The sequence below is a fragment of the Bos taurus genome, chromosome 27 (genome assembly GCF_002263795.3).
Source record: "Bos taurus isolate L1 Dominette 01449 registration number 42190680 breed Hereford chromosome 27, ARS-UCD2.0, whole genome shotgun sequence".
NCBI classification, from domain to species: domain Eukaryota; kingdom Metazoa; phylum Chordata; class Mammalia; order Artiodactyla; family Bovidae; genus Bos; species Bos taurus.
In genome coordinates, this window is record NC_037354.1 from 2,259,484 (window position 1) to 2,284,959 (window position 25,476).

The window sequence follows — 25,476 nt, forward strand, 5'->3', positions numbered from 1 at the left end:
TCTTCTCTTCTCTATATAACTCTGTGAATCTCTTTGGGTGTTTCTGGCTGTGAAGAGTTGTTTCACCATTAACCTAGGGGTTTATCTTCTGAGCTGTATGGATGAAGAAATCTTGAGGCTACCATAAGAGAAGGACCAAAAGCCAGAGGCAGGAGGCTTAACTTCAGAACTTTAGAACAATACAGAACTCCTGATTCCTGGGAACATTAATAGACAACAGCTCACTCAAGAGTCTCCATACCTACACTGAAACCAAGCTCCACTGAAGAGCCAACAAGCTCTAGCACAAGACACACCACGATAATTATCCAGCAAAACAGAAACAAAAACCTGAAAATTAAAAGATGGGCTGCCCAAAGCCATGCCAAGCACACAGACACCCCAAGACTCACTACTGGACACTTCACTGCACTCCAGAGAGAAAAGATCCAGCTCTACCCACCAGAACACAGACACAAGTTCCCCCAACCAGGGAACCTTGACAAGCCACTGGTCCAACTCTACCCACAAGGAACAGACTCCACAATTAAAAGGAACCATGAACTTCCAGCCTGCAGAAAGGGCAACCCAAACACAGCAATCTAAACAAAAGGAAAAGGCAGAGAAATATTCAGCAGGTGAATAAGCATGATAAAAACCCACCAAACCAAACCAAAAGAGGGGGAGGAATAGGGATTCTACCTGAAAAAGAATTCAGAATAATGATAGGAAAGATTATCCAAAATCTTGAAAACAAAATGGAGTTATAGATAAATAGACTAAAGACAAGGATTGAGAAGATGCAAGAAATGTTTAACAAGGACCTAGAAGAAATAAAGAAGAGTCAATCAATAATGGGAACAATGCAATAACTGAGGTTAAAAGCACTCTGGAGGGAAGCAACAGTAGAATAACTGAGGCAGAAGAAAGGATAAGTGAGGTAGATGATAGAATGGTGGAAATAAATGAAGCAGAAAGGAAAAAATAAAAAGGAATTAAAAGAAATGAAGACAACCCCAGAGATCTCTGGAGCAATGCTAAACACCAAAACATTTGAATCATAGGTGTCCCAGAAGAAGAAGACAAAAAGAAAGGAGATGAGAAAATACTTGAGGAGATAATAGTTGAAAACTTCCCTAAAATGGGTAAGGAAATAGCCATTCAAGTCCAAGAAACCCAAAGAATCCTAAACAGGATAAACCCAAGGCAAAAGACCCCAAGACACATATTAATCAAACTAACAAAAATTAAACACAAAGAGAAAATATTAAAAGCAGCAAGGGAAAAACAACAAGTAACACACAAGAGGATCCCCATAAGGATACCAGCTGATCTTTCAATAGAAACTCTTCATGCCAGAAGAGAATGGCAGGACATAATTAAAGTGATGAAAGAGAAAAAACTACAACCACCATTACTATACCCAGCAAGGATCTCATTCATATATGAAGAAAAAATCAAAAGTTTTTCAGACAAGCAAAAGCTGAGAGAATTCAGCACCACCAAACCAGCTCCAAAGAAGATGCTAAAGGATCTTCTTTAGACAGGAAACACAGAAAAGGTTTATGAAATCGAACACAAAACAACAAAGTAAATGGTAATGGGATCATACTTTTCAGTGATTATATTAAATGTAAATGGGTTAAATTCTCCATCCAAAAGACACAGACTGGCCAAATGATACAAAAACAAGACCCATATACATTGAGGTGGGTCTTGACAAGAGACCCACCTTAATACTTGGGACACATACAAACTGATAGTGAGGGGCTAGAAAAAGATATTTCATGCAAATGGAGACCAAAAGAAAGCAGGTGTAGCAATACTCATATCAGATAAATAGACTTTGAAATAAAGCCCATGATAAGAGACAAAGAAGGACACTACATATTGATCACAGGATCAATCCAAGAAGAAGATGTAACAATTATAAGTACATATGCACCCAATATAGGAGCACCTCATTATATACAGCAAATGCTACCAAGTATGAAAGGGGTAATTAAAAGTAACACAATAATAGCGGGGGACTTTAATATCCCACTCACACCTAAGGACAGATTAACCAAGCAGAAAAGTAGCAAGGAAACACAAGCTTTAAGAGATACAATGGATCAGTTAGACCTAATTGATATTTACAGGGCATTTCACTCCAAAAAAATGGAATTCACTCTTTTTTCAAGGAACCCTTTGCACAAGGAACATTCTCCAGGATAGATCACATACTAGGCCATACATCTAGCCTTAGTAAATTAAAAAAAATTGAAATCATTCCAAGCATCTTTCCTGATCACAATGTGGTAATATTAGATGTAAACTACAGGGAAAAAAATACAAAAAGCACAAACATATGGAGGATAAACAACATGCTTCTGAATAACCAACAGATAAGAGAAGAAATCAAAAAGGAAATCAAAATATGCACAGAAACAAAAAAAACCTGAAAACACGACAACCCAAAGCCTATGGGACTCGGTGAGAGCAGTGCTATGAGGGAGGGTCATAGCAGTACAAGCCTACCTCAAGAAACAAGAAAACATCAAACAAACTACTTAACTTTACACCTAAAGCAACTAGAAAAAGAAGAACAGAAGAACCCTACGTTTAGTAGAAGGAAAGAAATCATAAAAATCAGAGCAGAAATAAATGGAAAAGAGATTATGGAGTCTACAGCAAAGATCAGCAAAACTAATAGCTCCTTCTTTGAGAAGATAAGTAAAATACACAAACCATTAGTAGACTCATCAAGAAAAAAAGGGAGAAGAATCAAATCAATAAAATTAGAAATGAAAATGGAGAAATCACAGCAGACAACACAGAAATACAAAAGATCATGAGAGACTAATATGAGCAATTACATGCCAATAAAACAGACAACTTGGAAGAAATGGATGAATTCTTAGAAAAGTATAACCTTCCAAAACTGATCCTGGAATAAATAGAAAATCTTAACAGACCCATCACAAGCACTGAAATTGAAACTGTAGTCAAAAATCTTCCAACAAACAATAGCCCAGGACCAGATGGCTTCAGAGGTGAATTCTACCAAAAATTTAAAGATGAGCTAACACCTATCGCACTTAAACTTTTCCAGAAAATTGCAGATGAAGGTAAATTCCCAAACTCATTCTATGAGGTGACCATCACCCTAATACCAAAACCAGAAAAAAGAAGCCACCAAAAAAAAACTACAGGTCAATATCACTGATGAACATAGATGCCAAAATTCTCAACAAAATTCTTGCAGAGTCCAACAACATATTAAAAAGATCATACTTCATGACCAAGTGAGATTTATGCTAGGGATGCAAGGATTCTTCAATATTCACAAATCAATCAATGTGATACACCACATTAACAAATTGAAAGATAAAAACCATATGATTATCTCAATAGATGCATAGAAAGACTCTGACAAAATTCAGTACTCATTAATGATAAAAAATCTCTACAGAAAGCAGGCATAGAAGGAACATAGCTCAACATAATAAAAACCATGTATGATAAACCCACAGCAAAAATTATCCTCAATGGCAAAAAAATTGAAAGCATTTCCTCTAAAATCAGGAATAAGACAAAGGTATCCAGTCTCACCACTACTATTCAACATAGATTTGGAAGTCCTATTCACAGCAATCAGAAAAGAAAAAGAAAGAAAAGGAATCCAGATTGGAAAAGGAGAGCAAAACTCTTACTGTTTGCAGATGACAGGATCCTCTACAAAGAAAACCCTAAAGACACCACAAAGTTGCAGGATATAAAATTAAAACATAGAAATCCCTTGCATTCCTATACACTAACAATGAGAAAACAGAAAGAAAAATTAAGGAAACAAGTGCATTCACCACTGCATTGAAAAAAATACAATACTTAGGAATAAATTTACCTAAAGAAACAAAAGACATATATAGAAAACTATAAAACACTGATGAAATAAATCAAAGATGACACAAAGAGATGGAGAAATATGTTCACGGATTGGAAGAATCAATATAGTGAAAATGAGTATACTACCCAAAGCAATCTATAGATTCAATGGAATCTCTATCAAACTACCAATGGTATTTTTCACAGAACTAGAACAAATAATTTCACAATTTCTATGGAATGACAAAAAACCTCAAATAGCCAAAGCAATTTTGAGAAAGAAGAATAGAACTGGAGGAATCTACCTGCCTGACTTCAGACTATACTACAAAGCTACAGTCATCAAGATATTATGGTACTGGCACAAAGAAAAATATAGATCAATGGAACAAAATAGAAAGTCCAGAGGTAAATCCACATACCTATGGACACTTTGTCTTTGACAAAGGAGGAAAAAATATACATTGGAGAAAAAAATCATCTCTTTGACTAGTGGTGTTGCAAAAACTGGTCAACCACGTGTAAAAGAAGCAAACTAGAACACTTTCTAACACCATATACAAAATAAACTAAAAATGGATTAAAGATCTAAATATAAGGCCAGAAACTATAAAACTCTCAGAGGAAAACATGGGTAGAACCCTCTCTGACATAAATCACAGCAAGATCCTCTATGACACACCTTCCATAATAATGGAAATAAAAGCAAAAATAAACAAATGAGACCTAATTAAACTTAAAAGCTTTTACAGAGGCATGAAGGAGGGCACTTAAAGCCAGAGTTCTGGAACAACCAAGAGGGATGGGGTGGGGAGATAGGTGGGGTGGCTCAGGATGGGGAGACAGATGTGCACCCATGGGTGGTTCATGTTAATTTATGGCAAAAAACACAATAGTATAAAGAAATTATTCTACAATTAAAATAAATCAATATATTAAAAAAAAATCTACAAAGTGCTTTGCTCTTTAAGTGAAGTTCATTTCCGAATGAGAATGGGACTCACCCATAAATTGAACATGATCATATCTATCCATTGAATTATTCAGCTTATCTACTATGCCACTGTCTGTTTTACAATTGGTATAAGGCCTGGTGTGCTGCGATTCATGGGGTTGCAAAGAGTCAGACACGACTGAGCGACTGAACTGAACTGAACATTTATTGTAACCATGGATATGTTACGACTTAAGTCTGCCATTTTAGTTTTGTTTCTGTTTTCTTTTTCAGCCTTCCTGTCAGTTACTTGAACATTTTTAAAACTTCATTTTGGTTTACCTACAGTAGGTCTTTAGCCTATCTCCTTGTGTTGCTTTTTTAAGTCATTGTTCTAGATATGAATTATATGTACACAACTTCTCAAATCTATTGGTGATATTTGATCAGTTGGAGGGAGGTGTAGAAAGTGTACATTATTTTATAGCGCTTTACCCTCCCCTACTGATAGTATCCTTTAATTATTTTTTCTGTATACCTTGAGAACTATATTAGACATGTTATAATTCTGCTGCCATTGTCAAACAATTTAGAACACACAAAGGGAAATGGAAAGTCCATTGTATTTACCCATACTCTTGCTATTTAGTGTTCTTTTTTCCCTTCCTGATGCTCTTAATTTATTATATTTCTATTGCTGTTTATTTAGAGAATTTCCTTTAGCTTTGCTTCTAAAGTATGTCTGCTAGAACAAATTTTCTTAGTTTTTCAGCATTTGGTAATAACTGGATTTCCTCTTCATTTCTGAAGGATATTTTTGTTAACCATAGAACTCTAGATTGATTGTTCTCTCCTTTCAGCACTAGATGAATGTCATTTGATTTCCTTTTGACCACCAGGTTGTTGATGGGAAATGTTCTGTAATTTAGATCCTATTTTCCTATCAGTAATTCATTGTTTCTATCTGGATATTTTCAAGATGGTTTTCCTTTGTATTTAGTATTCAGAAGTTTTACTACAATGTGCCTGGTAGGCATTCTTTTGAGTTGTTGGTGTTTGGGATTCAGTTAACTTTTTGAATCTCTTAGGTCCACATACTTTGCCAAATCTGGGAAGTTTTCAGCTATTTCTCCTCAATTTTTTTTTCATATTTTCCTTCTTTCTCCTTTTCTTCTGGAACTCTGAAGACACAAATGTAGAATCAGAATTTTTAATGTTTATTGCAACATTCCTTAACATACTCTCTGAGTCTTTCAATATTTAGTTCAAAGTACAAGATTACATGAGTGGAACAAAGGGTCATATAATCCATTAAAGATTCTGATGCTGGGAAAGATTGAGGGCAGGAGGAGTAGGGGGTGACAGAGGATGAGATGGTTGGATGGCATCACTGACTCAGTGGACATACATTTGAGCAAATTCTAGGAGATAGTAAAGGACAGGGAAGCCTGGCATGATACAGTCCATGGGGTCGCAAAGAGTTGGACACATGACTAAGCACATATACATATATCATGGAACTAATTTGTTGAAAGATTAAAATACATAAGCACATTATAGAGTTAGGGTCGCTGAAAGAAAACAGAATGTGTGTACTCAGGCACCTGGGGGATTTATTTCTCCCCAGAAATGACATGAATTCTCATGTTAAGTTTCTACTTTAAATTTTTATTTAAAGAATAATATCATTTCCTTGTCACCATCTCTATTAATTAGTTAGTTTGAATTTTAAAAATTATTACATAATTTGAGGAGGGTAAAACAATATTTCCATTTTACATATTTGTCGTCGTTCAGTTGCTCAGCTGTGTCCAACTCTTTGCAACCTTATGGACTGCAGCATGTCAGGTCTCCCTGTCCTTCACCATCTCCTGCAGCTTGCTCAAACTCATGTCCATTTAACTGGTGATGCTATTCAACAATCTCATCCTCTGTTGTCCCCTTCTCCTCCTGTTTTCAATCTTTCCCAGCATCAGGATCTTTTCTAATGAGTCAATTCTTTGTATCAGGTGGCCAAATACTGGAGTGTCAGCTTCAGCATCAGTCCTTCCAATGAATATTCAGGATTGATTTCCTTTAGGATTGACTGGTTTGATATACTTGCTGTCCAGGGGACTTTCAAGAGTCTCCTCCAACACCACCGTTCAAAAGCATCTGTTCTTTGGTGCTCAGCCTTCTTTTACATATAATGTAGATAAACTCAAAGTTGAGTAACGTGAAGGACCACTGGGAGCAAGTGGAAAGTGGAAATAAAGGCAAATAAATACCTCTTGTCTTTCTTTGAAAAGCCCATAAGTCTTCTGTGATCACACAGCCAGCTGGCTTGCTAGTACAGTTTTTAATTGCTTTTAAAATTGACTCCTTTTGTTAAATTTGGAAAAGATGGGGCTAGAATTTAGGTCACTTGACATGACCCATGTCCTTTCCAGTCTGACATCCACAAAAATAAACACAAAGTGGGAATGGAAAGGAGGGGAAGAGAGGTAGAAAGGGAGATATTTGATGGCTTATGATTTAATTATTAGTGATTCTTTTTTCTAAAATGAGTTTCCTGATAATTTAATTCTAACATAAATAGTGAGGAATACTCTTGAGGTATACAGACACAAAACTTTTGTTTTTCCCCCTTTTGAGTAGGATGTTAGTTACACAGTTGATACTAATAGTGATTTAATCATTTAAAATCATTAATTTCCTGAATGTCATAGGTATTTAGCATAACTGGCCTGAGTTATGCTCTCCTTAGGCATGAAAAAGATTCCCTGGGTAATTAAAGCTGAGGTAGCATCTGTGTTATAGTGAACGGATTCTGCAACCCTGGAGTCGTTGTTAACACTGACACTAGTAGTTCCCGTGGGCATGAACCCCTGATCTGAAGTCCATCACATTCTGCACATATTTTAACGACTTTGGCATTTTCATGTGTAAGAGGAAGGTAAACTAGATTATCTCTATAAGCTTATCTCTAAATGCCAATGATTCTACTCAAAGCCTTCCTCAGCACAGACAAGACAGAAGTGTCTGTCCTGGCATCCACTCCCTTCCCTCCACATTGCTCGGCAGACAGTTTTCTAAAGCATCACAAGATGAGCATGGCAAGTGAAAGTACAGGGGAAGACCTAGCTCCTCTTCCAAATGTTCTGAATTTGTGTGGTGTTAACTAGGCCTGGTATGGCAACAAGCATGTTCTCTGACTCCCAACACACCATTATTTCATTTTTAAAAGTCAACATAAATTATTTTAACAAATATTTTAAAACATCGGTAAATATTTGCATGGTTGTGAATGGTGTCTACTCTTGTATTGGGTCCGGTTTTGAACTGTCTCAGATCCCAGGAGTAAAGCTGAGTTCTGATTTGGCCACCATCTTTAAATGGCAGACATTCCATTAATCATTCAGGCAGACACAAGGTGTCTGAAAACTGAAAAATCATGACTGGCCTAAAGAGGACTACAGTAAAAGTGGCATCTGAATATATTGCAGCTCCAGAGTGTATCTTTGTCATAGCACTTAACTACCCACAAATTTCTTCAGTACTTCACAGGGGACAGAAGCCAGGAGTACTGTTGGGTTTCATCAATGGGCCTTGCATCTTTGTTAATGGATTAGAAGAGACCACACCCTCAGCTAATGAGTTGCATTTGCTCTAGGCATGAATAATACAAGTTTCCCAGCATTTTGAGTTACCTTAGCAGAGTTATCTTATCCTGTCTCCATAAACTTGTTCTGTAGAAACAACCAGCTAGTTTTAGTAATAATGTAGGTGAGGTACAAAATAAAGCAAAGACATCACTTCCCCAACAAAGGTCCATATAGTCAAAGCTAGTTTTTCCAGAAGTCATGTACAGATGTGAGAGCTGGACCATAAAGAAGGCTGAGTGCTGAAGAATTGATGCTTTTGAGTTGTGGTGCTGGAGAAGACTCTTGAGAGTCCCTTGGACTGCAAGGAGATCAAACCAGTCAATCCTAAAGGAAATCAATCCTGGGTATTCATTGGAAGGACTGATGCTGAAGCTGAAGCTCCAATTCTTTGGCCACCTGATACGAAGAATTAACTCATTTGAAAAGACCCTGATGCTGGGAAAGAATGAAGGCAAGAAGAGAAGGGGATGACAGGATGAGTTGGGTAGATGGCATCACCGACTCAATGGACACGAGTTTGAGCAAGCTCTAGACGATGGTGAAGGGCAGGGAGACCTGAAGTGCTGCAGGTCGTGGGGTTGCACAGAGTTGGACACAACTGAGCAACTGAACAACAACAACAATCTGCATGGGTAGTGGGGTTGTTTACCACTAGCGCCTTTTGGGAAGCCCTAATATAAAGCAAAGCATCCACCAACTCTCTAGATTAGGGTCCCCTAAAAACTAAATAGTATGGATGAATATTTTTTCCTTTCATCACTTATACATTTGATGGTGAATCCCTCAGACCCCTCAGGCAACCATCAAGAGAAATTAGGCAGTTCTGGACCAGAAGTGGGAGACTTGGAGTCTGATACTGGCTGTGCCGGGCATCTAGTATCGTCTCAAACAGTCACCCCAGGGTTTGGGCTCTGGAGAACCAGTACCGGGCCCGATGCACTGAGAACACAGAGCACAGGGGTGAGAAGTTCACCCACATTTGGAGGAGGTGGGCCCAGAGGCAGTCCCTGAGCCATCACTAACCTCCAGACAACACTATCATCTTCATCAGTGTTAAACCTGGCTCTCCTCGGTCATATGCAAAGTTCCTGCCATTGTGAGAAGTTTTTATCTGCGTGACCTCACTCAATCTCAAAAAATAGTTAACCTCAAAAACACTCCAAGGAGTAAATTACATTATTATTTTTTATTACATGGTTAATATTATTTGCCAACTTGACCAGGCTAAAGGGTGCCTAGACAGCAGATAAAACATTATTTCTGGGGTGTGTCTGTGAGGATGGATTCGGACTAGATTAGCATATGCATCTCAGAAGGAGTGAAGAAGTCCACCCTCCCCCATTTGTGTGGGCATCATGTCATCCAGTTCTGAGGCCCGAATAGAACAAGAAAGCAGAGGAAGGGGGAATTCACTCCCTCTGCTTGAGCAGGGAGGTCCAGCTTCTCCTGCCCCTACATGGAGCTTCTGGCACTCTCCCTATTGCCCCCTCCCAATCCCCATCCCGAACCCCACTGGACTCCGTGGCACCTGGACTGAATCCTACCACTGGCTGCCTGGGTCTCCAGCCTGCAGACTACAGATCCCAAGACTTCTCTGCCTACACAACCAAGTGAGCCAGCTCTTTCAATAAATCTGTATCTACGTGTATCCTATTGGTGCTGCTTCTCTACAGAACCCTAATAAGACCACTAAGCAAACTGAGCTTTAGAAATGTCATGAGAACTGCCCAGATTCTTACAAATAGCACACAGCTGTGCTGGGGGACATGCCTCAGGGTATTTGATGCCAAAGTAGGTGTCTTAGCTACTCTGTCTTGTCTCCAAGGTACCACCTGCTATATTTCAGTATTGTTGCTGTTGTTCAGTCACTAAGTCATGTCTGACTCTTTGAGACCCCTGGATTGTAGCACACTAGACTTCCCTGTCCTTCACCATCTCCCTGAGTTTGCTCAAACTCATGTCCACTGAGTCAGTGATGCCATCCAACCATCTCATCCTCTGTCATTCCCTTCTCTTCCTGCCCTCAATCAATCCCAGTATCACAAGGTCTTTTCCAGTGAATCAGCTCTTTGTATCAGGTGGCCAAAGTGTTGGAGCTTCAGCTTCAACATCAGTCCTTCCAGTGAATATCAGGATTGATTTCCTTTAAGATTGACTGGTTTGATCTCCTTGCTGTCCTAGGGACTCTCAAAAGTGTTCTCCAACCCCACAGTTCAAAAGCTTCGATTCTTTGGTGCTCAGCTTTCTTTATGATCCAACTCTCATATCCATACATGACTACTGAAAAAAACTAAAGCTTTGACTACATGGACCTTTGTTGGCAAAGTGATGTCTCTGCTTTTTGATACACTCTCTAGGTTTGTCATAGCTTTACTTCCAAGGAGCAAACATGTTTTAACTTCCTGGCTGCAATCACATTTAAGTATACTCATATCTTTTTATTTCCAGTGTCCAACCACCAGTGATGAGTGAATAGATGGATAAATGAATAGGTTAGAAATATATTAAAAAAAATATAATTCTGAAAATATTGGGTTGGCCAAAAAGTTCATTAAGGCTTTTACTGAATTTTGGCCAAACTAATAAAAACGCCATGCTGGTTTCCTCGGTGTGTATGCCCAGCAGTGGGATTGCTGGGTCATAAGGCAGTTCTATTTCCAGTTTTTTAAGGAATCTCCAGACTGTTCTCCATAGTGGCTGTACTAGTTTGCATTCCCACCAGCAGTGTAAGAGGGTTCCCTTTTCTCCACACCCTCTCCAGCATTTATTACTTGTAGACTTTTGGATCACAGCCATTCTGACTGGAGTGAAATGGTACTCATTGTGGTAATAATAATAATAATAAATAAATGATAAATGATTTAAAAAATATCTTGAAAAAAATGCCATGCTGAATTTGAGCATTAATGATATTTCTGGACACTCCCTCCCCCCTTTTTTTATTTCCTTTGTCTTCACCGATTTACCAAATTCTGTGTTTTGATTTTAATTGGAGGATAATTGCTTCACAGTGTTGTGGTAGTCTCTGTCATACATCAAGGCAAATCAGCCAAAAAAAAAAAAAAAAAAAAAATATATATATATATATATATATATATCTCCTCCCTCTTGATCCTCTCACTCCGCCCCAGCCCTCTAGGTCATCACAGAGGGCCAGGCTGGGCTCCCCGTGTTATAGAGCAGCTTCCCACTAGTTATCTATTTTACACATACATGGTAGTGTGTATAAGTCAAGGCTACATTCTCAATCCGTCCTACTCTCTCCTTCCGACACTGTCCCCCAGTCCATTCTCTGCCTCTGTGTGATTTCTGAAACTCTAAGCAACATCTCAGGTGACTCTCAGCCAGCACATCGTACACCATTAATCCTGGGTGAAGGTTGAGACAGAAAATAACAGTAATATAGGAGATAATAGGCTGGAATCACCTCTAGGCCAGCAGGGCTTCACAGCGTTTATTTGCTTTCTGGGGTCGGATGTGATGTCAGGCCCTTTACAAAGAGGCTGTACTAGCATAAGAAGCAGCTTCCTATTTGTCTTGAGGGATAAAGGCTAGTGTTTCTGAGAATGAGGGCAGACAGAGGAACGTCATGACTGGTGTGTACAGACATTACCACAAAAAGATGGGCAACTTAAGAACACTGGTGGTTCTGAAATGGACAATGCAGGAATTCAGGATTCAGTTGAGAAGCATCTTTAGCTGCTCTAGAGCTCTCAAAAATAATTGGCACATCATAGCCCAAGGAAGGAAAACAAAGACAATCATCTGAAACAAAGAGAAGAGCTCCAGAAAGGAGGGGACCCAGTGGTCGACAGACAAATGACTGATGACCAGGACAGGCTGTGGCCTGGCACGTGCAGCTGCCGGACCAGTCACTGAGGGGCAAAGCCTCTGCTCACTGGACACTGCAGGAAGTAGCTGGTCCCACCTCTCTGCTCTCGGAGGACTGGAGGAGGAGTCATAAGAAGGCAAGGTGTGAATGTTTAAAAAGAAAAGAGCCATTTCTTGGGAACAAAGAAGAAAAGTTCCAGTCAATAAAAACAAGAGCCTGGGGACAGAAGCTGGAGGAACTAGGTGACACGTCTAATGTTCATGTGGACTCTTCCCTCCAGAAGAAAGAGAAACGCCAGGCCCTTCTGCGGGCTTTTGGGAACACTGTGAGTTCTCTGTGTCTGGCTGTGTGCTCTGAGTGTGCACTTTCTGTGCAATGTCTTGACTGGAGTGCACACAGTTGATCTGTTAGCTACTCTTTTCAATAGGACTCTGGATTCTCTTAGAAATAAATGAGGACTCTGCAAACTTTGCACATTTGCTTGCCCAGGAAGATCAAGGGCTTCATATCACTATTGCTATTACACTAAATTAAATTACCCTTCATGTACATTTGCACACACAACTGTGTTTATTATCCACCATGTTCCAGACACAGACAGGGAACATAGAGCTTAGTGATATATGTGCCAAGTATAGATGGAGAAAATGCATCATTTAACTTGGTGAATAAACACACCGGATTCCGTCACATGATAGAGTATATTATACATCTTCTGTAAAATGCTTAAGATGTAATTTGAAAACTATAGATGATATCTGACACTGGCTGAATTACCCTTGTGTTGTGATCTGATCCTGGCACATTATTTGGGTCAGAGGTCAGCAGACCTCCCCACAGGGCAGAAGCAGCCTGTGGCTGGTTTCTGTACTGTGTGCCAGCTAAAAATGGCTTTTGTATTTCAAAAGGTTTGGGAAACATTTTTAAATGAAGAATATATGAAGGTGACCATCTGGCTCACAGCAGACACACAGGAACCACCCTGCCTGCCACTCATCTCTCAGTCTGCCCACACCCTTTACATTAGCGCACATTAGCAGAGCACAGGCGACGGTATCTTTCCATCTTAAAGTCTGGACTATATGAACAGAAGCTTAATCATATCATTTGTGAGAATGATCGCTGTCCTTTTGCTTCATCGCCTGCAGAACACAAGCAAAGCATAAACAACCCACAACATCAAGTCCAAACCAGGGCTTGGCTCACAAGGGCTCTGGGAATCACGGCTTTGTGATAAAGAGTTATTCTCCCTGTAACATGGGGACCTGAAAGCCGAGCCCTGTGAGGCACCAGTTTAACTGGATCTTTGAGATAATACAGAAAATTTCAGTTCTAATTTAGCTTCCTTCCAAGATGAATAAGATGAATGTATTGATAAGGGAAACAGCTGCCTGGCGGAGCCTCTTGCTTGAAGGCAGGAAATGAAGCCTGAAGGGCAGCAGATATGCCCTGCTTTATCAAGGAACATAAAAACCAATAACGGGTTTTCTGAGAGAAGTAATTTAAAAGGTCAAGGAAAGGAGAAAAAAGCAGGCTGGGGTTCTCTGCAAGGACACACCCATCTGGCTGGTTGCATGTTCTCACTCACAGGCGAGGGACAGTGCAGCTGCCTGTTTGCTGGTCCTGCCCAGGACTGTCCTAGCACTTGAACTGTCTTAATGATTCTGAGAGCTTCCCTGGTGGTCCAGCGGATAAGAATTCTCATTGCAATGCAGGGGGCACTGGTTGGATCACATGCTGAGGGGCCACGAAACCCACGTGTCCAAACTACTGAAGCCCGCAAGCTCTGGAGCCTGTGCTCCATCCACAGCAAGAGAAGCCATCACAATGAGAAGCCTGAGCACCAGAACTAGAGAGCAGTCCCCACTCGTTACACCTAGAGAGAGCCCGCCGAAGCAATGAAGACCTAGTGCAGCCAGCATAAATACACAAGCAGAGTTTCAAAACGAAGATCCTGCTTTACGTAGCAGGAATCAGACACAGGGAGATTAGGATGCACTGCCTATCAGGCGATGTTTTTCTATTAAAATTCTGTGCTTCTAAGATGCCACCAGTAAAAAGTCTATGAAAAGGAGAGTCAAGAAGATTCTGTCAGAAGATACATCATCTTCAATGGAAAAAGAAAATCATTCTCAAATGCCTATCTTAGAAAGTCATTAATGTGCACATTTCTCCCCATTCAAATTATTGATTGAACGCTACCTGGACAGGTATCCTGCTGGGAGTCCTTGGGCAGTACCTTCATGGTCATGAAGCTAGCAGTGGGGCCTGAAAAGACCTAACACCGACCCTCAGATTTACACCTCCCTCAGTTACTAAAAGGTGCATTTTTAGCAAACATTTCAAAATATGATTTTGCATGTTTTTTTTTTTTTTTTAACAAAAAGCCAACATGCTAGTGCAGGTAGGAAATGTGTAAGTTGTGTTTGTTCCTGTCAGAATAAAAGGCATGATGTTCAAACCATTGAGAAAAAACTATACCACCTCCAGAAGACAACTGAAATATTAAATGATATATTGCAATATTAAATATATATTAAATGTATAAATAAATTAAATGGATATTAAAAGTGGGTTCCTAGTGCCACACAGGGGTATTTGTCCACTTATTTATTTGTTTGATTCCAGTTTTCAAGTCCATTCAGGGTCCTGTCCAGGGACTCAGCCCCTAGAAGTCAGAGTCTGGGAACTCTTGTCAGTTCTGTTCTCAACCCTTTTCCTGGTTCAGTCTGCTATTTAGGTCATGGCTTATGTCCTGGGCATTCTGATCCCAGTGCCAAGGATAGGTAGCCCAAGGGGCTGTTCTGTGAGCAATAATCCTACTTCATAGGCAGAGAGTAATGAAACATTTAAAGAAAATGAGAAGCATTTCTTCTTTTGAAAGAAAATGAACTCTTCTTGGAAAAGAAAAATCATTCCTAATGAAACAAGCTCACTGGATCTTATGTTTATCTTACATTAAAGAAGAATTTCTGGAGGTACAACATAATGATGCAGGCTAGGTGTCTGACTAACTTCTTGTGGTTCAAGAGACATACAACATTGTGATAAATGTCTGTTATTGTCTCAGAAAGTGATACTAGAAAGTCCAATATCTAATGAAAGCTGAGAAACAAGGAAATACATATGAGGTTCCATTCATAAAATGTAATTAGCTATCCAAGGCCAATATACTTCATTACGCATATAAATTTTGATAAGACAAAACTGAAAATTTCATGACTTCAAAGTCTTCAATTAAAATTAAAATGCCTTATTTGGAAATATGATTTTTGTGCATGTGGGAGATAAAATGGGGCCAAAGGCATGAGATTTGAAATCAACTCTAACAAGTCCTAGCTTTAAGTGACCAAGAGAAAATGAAATATGCACGTGTGGCTCAAAGTATGAGTTTTTAATCTCAGAGAAGGGAAAATGAGCTTCAGTAATTGATTTTTTTTTTAATTTATACAACTGTCAAGAAAACTCTAAGTTGGATAACACAGTTTTTAATTTCAAAATGAAATATAAGTCAAGTATTAAGATAACTTTACACAGTATCTAGTGAGTGTTCAAACCATCCTATGAATTCAGGCTATAAAGGTCAATCAAGCCTAGTGCAAATGTTAGAAGTGTTTGCACGGGCAATAGAAAGTTTAATTTGTTTTTATGAACTCACATTCAATTTTCCCTTATCTTTTAATCCATAATCACAGCTCCGGTAAGTTGTGATTAAAATAAGAGCAATACATTGAACTCAAGTTTGGGAATGAAAAACACATTCCTTACCCTGGCAGAGTGGAGCAAGGGAATCCCACTGATACATGCCAACTGGATTCCGTCTACACGTGGCATTGCTATGGCCAATCATCCGATACCCAGGTTTGCAGAAATACTGCACTTTACTTCCAACTTCTCCTGCAGTCCTATTTAAAACACCACCATTCTTCACAGTGTGGGTCAAGCTGCAGTAAGGTGCTGTGGGCACACAAACACACATACATAAACAAATGAATAAATACTGCATTTTGCTTGGTAAGAGACATATAAATGAAAGAGAGTCTCTTATTGTTAAAATAGTGGGAAATCAGCACTGATACAGAAACTTTACTAAAAGCATCTTCAAGTACAAAAGTGTTGTGGAAGTGGATGCAAGGGTGTGGAGCAAGAGGAACACTCATTCATTGCTGATGGGGATCCAAAATGGTGCAGCCACCTTGGAAGACAGTGTGGCAGTTTCTTGCAAAATTACACACACTCTTATCACGCGATCCAGCAATCATGCTCCTTGGCAGTTACCCAAAGGAGCTAAAAGCTTATGTCCACACAGAAACCTATGCCCAGATGTTCATAGCAGCATTATTCAGAGTTGCCAAAACTCAGAAGCAACCAAGGTGCCCTTCAGTAGGTAAATGAATAAACCAACTGCGGTCCATCCAGAAAAAGCAATATTATTCAAGGCTAAAGAGAAATGATGTGTCAAAAGCCATGGAGGAGCCTTAGTTACATATGATTAAGTGAAAGAAACCAACCTAAAAAGGGTACACACTGCATAATTCCAACCTTATGACATTCTAGAAAAGGTAAAACTCTGGAAGAAGTAAAAAAATTAGTGGTTTCCAGAGGCTGATGGGGGAAGGACAGTGGAGCTCAAAGGATTTTTCAGCAGTAAAAATACCCTACATGAATCCACAATGGTGGGTTAATGTCATTTTACATTTGTCCAAATCCTCAGGATGTTCAATACCAAGAGTGAACCCAGTGTGAACTATGGACCTTGGGTGATAATGATGCGTCCGTGTAGGTTAACAAATGTAGCCTCTGTTGCTGATGTAAACAAGGAGACAGAAGCCAAGGAGTATAGGGAAAATCTCCGGAACTTCCTATCAATTTGGCTGTGATCTGAAACTTCTAAAAAAAAAAATAAAGTCTAAAAAAATCAATTAAAAGTAAAAAAAAAATGTATAGCTGAGTCACTCTGCTCTGCACCTGAAATGGTCACAGTATTGTTAATGGGTTATACTCCCATATAAAATAAAAAGATAAATAAATAATCCAAAAGTTATCATTTTAAAAAAATCCAAGAAATCTAGACCCAAGGGTCAAGTCTCTTGAGTTTGAAGTTTAGATTATTTACAACTATTAATCAATGTGGTGGTGGAATTTTGACTTTCTGACCAAAAAAAAGTATCATTAAAATGGAGAAAATTTAAGAATATAGTATCTTGCAATCAAGGCCGTTTTTCCTTGTTTAATGAATCTTGGGAATTGTACCATAAGGTAGCCTCTTTTTAACATGAGGGATTTGAATACCATCTTTGAAGAAAATGCACACTTTATGTTGATGACCATGTTACAATAGTTTTAATCATCACATTTGCAGGGTGACTTTCAAAAATTAGAGACAGGAATTGTGAAAATCAGTCTTACCTACACAGAATCTAACCTTTCAGTGGCTAAAAGGCTCTGCATCTTATTTACACATTTAGAGAAAGAAACTCAGTTTACTCTTACAAGACCAGTTTCACCACAGCATAAAATCCTATGAACCCCCTTCAGATGAATAAAACACTAAACTAAAGAAAGCTGTGCAGTCCTGGAAATCCAGGGTTCCTTTTAAAGAAGAGGTTTTAAATGCCCCACTCCCCTGTGGGGGTTCCACATAGAAAGCACACACACGAGGTCTGAAGGCTTAATGCCAAACTTTTCCTTAGAAATAAATTCAGGAGGAACCTTCTGAAGACTTCACATCAGAGCATTGCCGAGAAGTGATGTCTGTGTGTCTGGCTGGGTTGTCAACCATGCTCCTCTGAGATGCATCTTCAGAGACTAGTCTCAGCCAAAGGGTCTTCTGAAGTGCTGTTTCTTTCTTTCTTTCTTTTTTAACAGATTCATTTTTATTAAGGTAAAATCCACTAACTCTTAGTAGAAACTTGTGTCCTATTGGTCATGGCATTTTCTGTGTTCAATTGTTTGAGACTATCTACTTTAAGTTTTGAATGATCCAAAATATTTGGTTTAGGGAAGGTATGAGTATAATCAGGCACCTCAGCTACCAACTACCGAGAATTATTGTGTCAATAAATTAAAATAATAATAAAAAGTAGGAAGACCAAGCAGACTGTAGACCCTGGCCAAGTTTAGAGATAAAGTCTGAAATGCTCCTGAAGGGGCAGTGGGACCACATGGTTCTTGGGGTGGGTTTTTGTCACAGTTCAGTCTGTTAAGAGAGAGGAACAGCAGGATAATTGTCTAACTCTATAGGGTATAACAGAACCTTATTGTCTTTCTTCAGGAAAATTAGAGATACCAAGGAAACACTTCACGCAAAGATGGGCACAATAAGGGCAGAAATTGTATGGACCTAACAGATGCAGAAGATATTAAGAAGAGGTGGCAAGAATACATAGAACTAAACAAAAAAGATCTTCATGACCCAGATAACCACGATAATGTGATCACTCAGCTAGAGCCAGACATCCTGGAAAGAGAAGTCAAGTGGACCTTTGGAAGCATGACTACAAGCAAAGCTAGTGGAGATGATGGAATTCCACTTGAGCTATTTCAAATCCTAAAAGATGATGCTGTGAAAGTGTGGCACTAAATATGTCAGCAAATTTGGAAAACTCAGCAGTGGCCACAGGACTGGAAAAGGTCAGCTTACATTCCAATCCCAAAGAAAGGCAATGCCAAAGAATGTTCAAACTACTGCACAACTGCATTCATCTCACTTGCTAGCAAAGTAATGCTCAAAATTCTCCAAGCCAGGCTTCAATAGTATGTGAACTGTGAACATCCAAATGTTCAAGCTGGTTTTAGAAAAGGCAGAGGAACCAGAGATCAAATTGCCAACATCTGTTGGATCATCAAAAAAGCAAGAGTTCCAGAAAAACATCTACTTCTGCTTTGTTGACTACACCAAAGGCTTTGACTGTATGAATTATAACAAACTGGAAAATTCTTCAAGTGATGGGAATACCAGACCACCTTACCTGCCCCCTGAGAAATCCATATGCAGGTCAAAGAACAACAGTTAGAACTGGACATGGAACAACAGACTGGTTCCAAATCGGGAAAGGACTACGTCAAGACTGTATGATGTCACCCTGCTTATTTAACTTATATGCAGAGTACATCATGTGAAATGCTGGACTGGATGAAGCACAAGCTGGAATCAAGATTTCCAGGAGAAATATCAATAACCTCAGATATGCAGATGACATCACCCATATGGTAGAAAGTGAAGAAGAACTAAGGAGCCTCTTGATGAAAGTGAAAGTGGAGAGTGAAAAAGTTGGCTTAAAACTCAACATTCAGGAAATGAAGATCATGGTATCCAGTCCCATCATGGCAAATAGATGGGGGAACAATGGAAACAGTGAGAAACTACTTTTGGGGGTTCCAAAATCACTGCAAATGCTGACTGCAGCCATGAAATTAAAAGACGCTTGCTCCTTGGAAGAAAAGCTATGACCAACCTAGACAGCATATTAAAAAGCAGAGACATTACTTCACCAACAAAGGTCCGTCTAGTCAAAGCTATGGTTTTTCCAGTAGTCATGTATGGATGTGAGTCGGACTATAAAGAAAGCTGAGCACCAAAGAATTGATGCTTTTGAACTGTGGTGTTGGAGAAGACTCTTGAGAGTCCCTTGGATTGCAAGGAGATGAAACCAGTCCATCCTAAAGGAGATCAGTCCTGGGTGTTCATTGGAAGGACTGATGTTGAAGCTGAACCTCCAATACTTTGGTCACCTGATACAAAGAGCTGACTCATTTGAAAAGACCCTAATGCTGAAAAGATTGAAGGCAGGAGGAGAAGGGGACGACAGAGGATGAGATGGTTGGATAGTATTATTGACTTGATGGACATGGGTTTGGGTGGACTCCAGGAGTTGGTGATGGACAGGGAGGCCTGGTGTGCTGTAGTCCATGAGGTCGCAGAGAGTTGGAAATGACTGAGCGACTGAGTTGATAGGGTCCAATAACTATTTCCTTTCCTACTGACAGTTCCTTCTATCATCATTAGTTCCTTTCTAACTCATCTAGAACAAGATACAGAGAGGCCCAAGCATGAAGACATGGGGAGAATACTAAGTCACTCAGTCATGTCTGACTCTGTGAGATCCTATGGATTGTAGCCTGCCAGGCACCTCTGTCAGTGGAATCATCCAGGCAAGAATACTGGAGTGGGTTCTCATTTCCTTCTCCAGGGGTTCGTCCCAACCCAGGGATCAAACCCACATCTCTTAAGTTTCCTACATTGGCACATGGGTTCTTTACCCCTAGTGTACCTGGGAAGCCCAAGGAGACATGGCACAGAGGGGAAGATTAGAACACAGGGTCCTGCCTGTTTGATTCCTGGCCATGCTAAGAATTAAAAGGACCAGGGTCAAACCCTCGCACTCAGCTGGTGCTGCCTTGGAAGAGCAGGTAATGGAGGGTGGCAGTCAAGGAGATATCAGGGATGGAAGACATGGGTGCAGCTGGCTCTGCTGGGGTCTGGGTGTATTTACAACACCCATTCTGTAGTTCTGACTCTCCCAACTCTGAAAGTGAAAGTCACTCAGTTGTGTTCAACTCTTTGTGACCCCATGGACAGTCTATGGAATTCTCTAGGCCAGAACACTGCAGTGGATAGCCTTTCCCTTTTCCAGGGAATCTTCCCAACCCAGGGGTCAAAATCAGATCTCCTGCATTGTGGGCTGATTCTTTACCAGCTGAGCCACAAGGGAAGCCCACAACTTATCATTAACTTCCAGGTACTTGATTTAATGGGCTTCACAGGTGGCGCTAGTGGTAAAGAACCCACTTGCCAGGCCAGGAGACTTAAGAGATGTGGGTTCAATCACTGGGTCAGGAAGATCCCCTGGAGAAGGGCATGGCAACCCCCTCCAGTATTCTTGCCTTGAGAATCCCACAGACAGAGGAGCCTAGTGGGGGCTACATCCAGGGGTCGCAAAGAACCAGACATGACTGAAGCAACTTAGCACACACACACACCCTTGATTTAATAGTGAATGACCATTACTACCTCAACAATCACTTAGCAGTTTACTGAATTGACTTGAACCATGATGTACTTGCTTTTGTTGTTGTTGTGTTTTGTTTGTCTATTATGTAGATCAGTTATATGGTTCTTACACCCAATGACCAATAGTTAACATGCATAAGGCAAGGATTTGTGGTGCAACACGTGGTCATATTATGGCCTTAGCTCCCTGGCCCACGTGCTATAGTCCAGGGATCACTGCTCTAAAACTACTGATGATGGACTCCTAGCAGTGGTCATTGAACCACCATCGAATTTTATCTGAAAAGCTGTCCAAAGATCTATCTGTATCTATATCTAATGAGTGATACATAGATATGTCCACTCACAAAACAACAGTTTATAGCCTTAACGTTAAATTCCTCTTTTTCTGATTTCCCAACAAAGAGAATCATCTTGTTCTATAATGAATGAAAACATCCTTTGAGCAACAGAATTCAAGGTGTAGTCACACCACCAGGCTATTAAGTAATTTGCCACAGATAAAACAAGATAAATTATGTTCACCATGATTTCCCCTGCAATATCCATTTTTGCTCATTAGAAATAAATTCAAACAATTCTACAGGCTTGAGTATTTATTTTTCAGAACAAGGAATTTGATGAACAAAAGTCCAATCATTGTCCTAATGATCTCAATACCCATTCCAATGAAGGGATTTCAACTGTGAACTCTTTGCTGATAAGCATTTTGAATGGCTACTTTAGTGAAGGGGGAAAACAAAGATCTAAGCATGTTTTGTTAGACTTTGTAGAGGAAACACGAGTGAATTTCAGATTCTCTGTCTTTCCATCAACAGACATTTCAAAACACTCATGCTTTTTCAATGCTTTTTATCATTTCATGATACCTACCAATCAGAGACAGCAAAAATATTCTTAAAGCTACTAACACCTTTCACTGTCCTCAGGATATTGCCCTTCACTGACAATGCACAACAGACTTGGAATAAGCAACCCCTGGGAGTTATACTGGTCTATAAAATGCATAGAGTGGGCATCTGTCTCCTTTGGGAAATGGACCTCAGTTGTTAGCACGGATATTGTAGTAACACTAAGAAAAGGTTAGATATTTTGCTTAGTAATGAAAATATGAGGATTTTAGATTGTCTGTCTACAGCTTTTGTAGGGCACTGTAAACATGAGGTTTTGGGCTAGCCACATTGAGAGGATCTAATCTCTCAGAAGTATATTCACTGATTTAATTAAAATGAAAAACTACTGATAGAAAATAAATGAACTATATGGGGAAAAAAACAAAGTCCTTTAAGTGTTGATAAGGAAATATATATGTAAACATTTATTTTGTATATGGTTACGTGTGTGTGTGTGTATTTATATGTATAGTATCTCACATAAAGAGACATATAAACATATAATCAATAAAAAGAAATGCTACTAATCATAAGATGTTATATACTGGATGCTTGGGGCTGGTGCACTGAGACGACTCAGAGGGATGGTACGGGGAGGGAAGAGGGAGGGGGGTTCAGGATGGGGAACACGTGTATACCTGCGGTGGATTTATGTTGATGTATGGCAAAACCAATACAATACTGTAAAGTAATTAACCTCCAATTAAAATAAATAAATTTATACTAAAAAATAAAAAAAAGAGAAAAAAATTAAATGCGATACAGTTATCTCCTCCTGTTTGTCTCCTTAGCTTTTAAACATACTTTAAAATTAAAATATGTTTTGTTTATATTACTATATGTTTATATTAAATTATATTATTTTATTTTGAGGGAAAGAATCTCTGCTTTCTGTGGCATGCAATTCAATGGGTTATGACGCTAGCAAAAATATTTATTAATATTAATCAACAGATAATTTATTTTCCCTAACACAGTTTAGAGATATCACTCAGTGATTTCATCAAATTATTTCTATTGAAGTTACAAATTCATTATTAGAAATTAGGTTTATAGTACAAACCATTAATTTTTAAAATTTAACGCAGAACATTTATATTAACACTTTACTATTAAACCTTAACTTCACTTACTGACCTGAATAACGAATCTTGAATCCTTTTTTACTGGTTGCATGGTCAGTGGACCAGCGGAGATATAACTGATTACTCTTGCTTGTAAAATTTGATTGTTCAGTATGGTTTCCACTCAAGACCACTAACAGAGGACTTTGACCAGAAGACCCTAAATGAAACAAAAAAAAGCAAAAAAGTTATGATATGAATTTGCACCTACAAAATACAGACTACATTTAGCTTTTAAGTTGGAGTCTAACTGTACAATATACAGCTATTTAGTCCCAAAGGAGACAAATAACTCCAAATAAATAAAACAACAGATACAGTTCCTCATAAAAATAATAACAATAAAAGAAGCAATAGCCAACCAAAATAATTTAAGATATATATGCTGTTAATACATAATACTTGAAATGAAAATGTTACTTATAAAATGGCAGTAATTTAAAAAAAGAAAATAGTTCCCACTACTAGTAGCATATGCAACATTGAATTGATACAGGGAATTTAATACTAGTAAAAGTACTGTTGTTTAATCCCTAAGTCATGTCCAGTTCTTTGGGACCTCCTGGACTGCAGCACTCCAGGCTTCCGTGTCCTTCATATCTCCCAGAGTTTGCTCAAATTCATGTCCATTGAGTGGTGATGCCATCCAGCCATCTCATCCTATGTGGCCCCATTTCTCCTTTTGCCCCCAATCTTTCCCAGCATCAGAGTCTTTTTCAATGAGTTGGCTCTTTGCATCAGGTGGCCAAAGTATTGGAGCTTCAGCTTCAGTAGCAGTCCTTTTAATGAATAGTCAGGGTTGATTTCCTTCAGGATTGACTGGTTTGATCTTCCTGCAGTCCAAGGGACTCTCAAGAAGAGAGAGCACCAGCACCATAATTTGAAAGCATTAATTCTTTGGTGCTCAGCCTTCTTTATGGTCCAACTCCCACATCTACATAGCTTTGACTGTATGAGCTTCCCAGGCGGCTCAGTGGTAAAGAATCTGTCTGCCAATGCAGGAGACATGGGTTCAGTCCCTGGGTTGGGAAGATCCCCTGGAGAAGGAAATGACAACCCACTCTAGGATTCATGCTTGGGAATGGAGGACCCTGGCAGGCTACAGACCATGGGGTCACAAATAGTTGGATATAGCTTAGTGACTAAATAGCAGCAGTGAAAGTAAAAATTAGTACAATCACCTTGGAGAGCAGTTTAGTAATATCCAATACAATTGTAGGTTTTAATTATATTTTTTATAAACTCCAGAATATGTGCACAAGTGTTATTTATATAGCAAAATGTTTATTCTAGCAATTTTTATAGGGAAATTTAGATTCTAACTTGTGGTTTGGAGTTTAAAAAGATATTAAAAGTGTTTTCAAAGAAATTCTACACATATTAAAAATGATATTTAGAAGTGAAATCTATTTGCAAATAAATATAATAGGATAACAATTGTGTAAACATTCAAAAGTGTTCAATATACAAACTGTGTGAATGTTCATGTATAGATAGATGATACTTGGTAGTAGATAGACAGACAGGTTGATAGACTGATAGAGATAGGAAATGAACCATGAAACATGCACATGGATGACACTTCACAATATTAAATGCCTCCAGGAGAGGTGCAAGTGAACTGGGTGTGCAAGGAGCTCCTAAACTGATCTGAACTTGTTGCTTCTTTGAAAAAAAAATACACAAGATAAATCTGACAAAATACTAAAATGCAGTACATCAAGTAATGAGTCTATACCCATATACACTAAAAAAAAAAACTTTTTGTATATTTAATCTTTAAAAATTGAAAAAAAAACCCAAAGCTAATACTCAACATAGTTAATAGTCACTGGCATTATTCTCATCACCATAACCTGACAATATTTGTTGAGACAAGTCACTCTATTGAATCCAGAAGCTGCACCCACACTTTAAGGTCTCCTCCAGGACACCCCTTGATGCCATCTCAAATTCTAACAGGCTTCATGGCTTTCCTGCCAATGCAGGAGACACAGGAAACTCGGGTGTAATCCCTGGGTCATGAAGGTTTCCTGGAGAAGGAAATGGCAACCCATTCCAGTACTCTTGCCTGGAGAATACCATGGACAAGGATTGTCTGTGCTGTTTTACTTGTTGTTTGAAGAGATAATTTATATTCTAAAATGAAATGCCACTGGGAAATAAATTCACCTGAATTTATACAATTTT

At 39.0% G+C, this 25,476-nt stretch overlaps 1 protein-coding gene across 2 annotated transcripts in view; it reads right to left on the bottom strand.

Annotated features, from left to right (window-relative positions):
- CSMD1 (CUB and Sushi multiple domains 1) overlaps positions 1 to 25,476 on the bottom strand; it is a 2,064,317-nt gene that overhangs the window by 110,348 nt on the left and 1,928,493 nt on the right. For both annotated transcript variants that reach the window (XM_059882319.1, XM_024986326.2), the window contains exons 48-49: positions 23,300 to 23,446; positions 16,025 to 16,213 (exon numbers count right to left, since the gene is read on the bottom strand). In XM_059882319.1, coding sequence (XP_059738302.1) covers positions 16,025 to 16,213; positions 23,300 to 23,446 — 336 coding nt within the window. The remainder of the gene's footprint in view (positions 1 to 16,024; positions 16,214 to 23,299; positions 23,447 to 25,476) is intronic.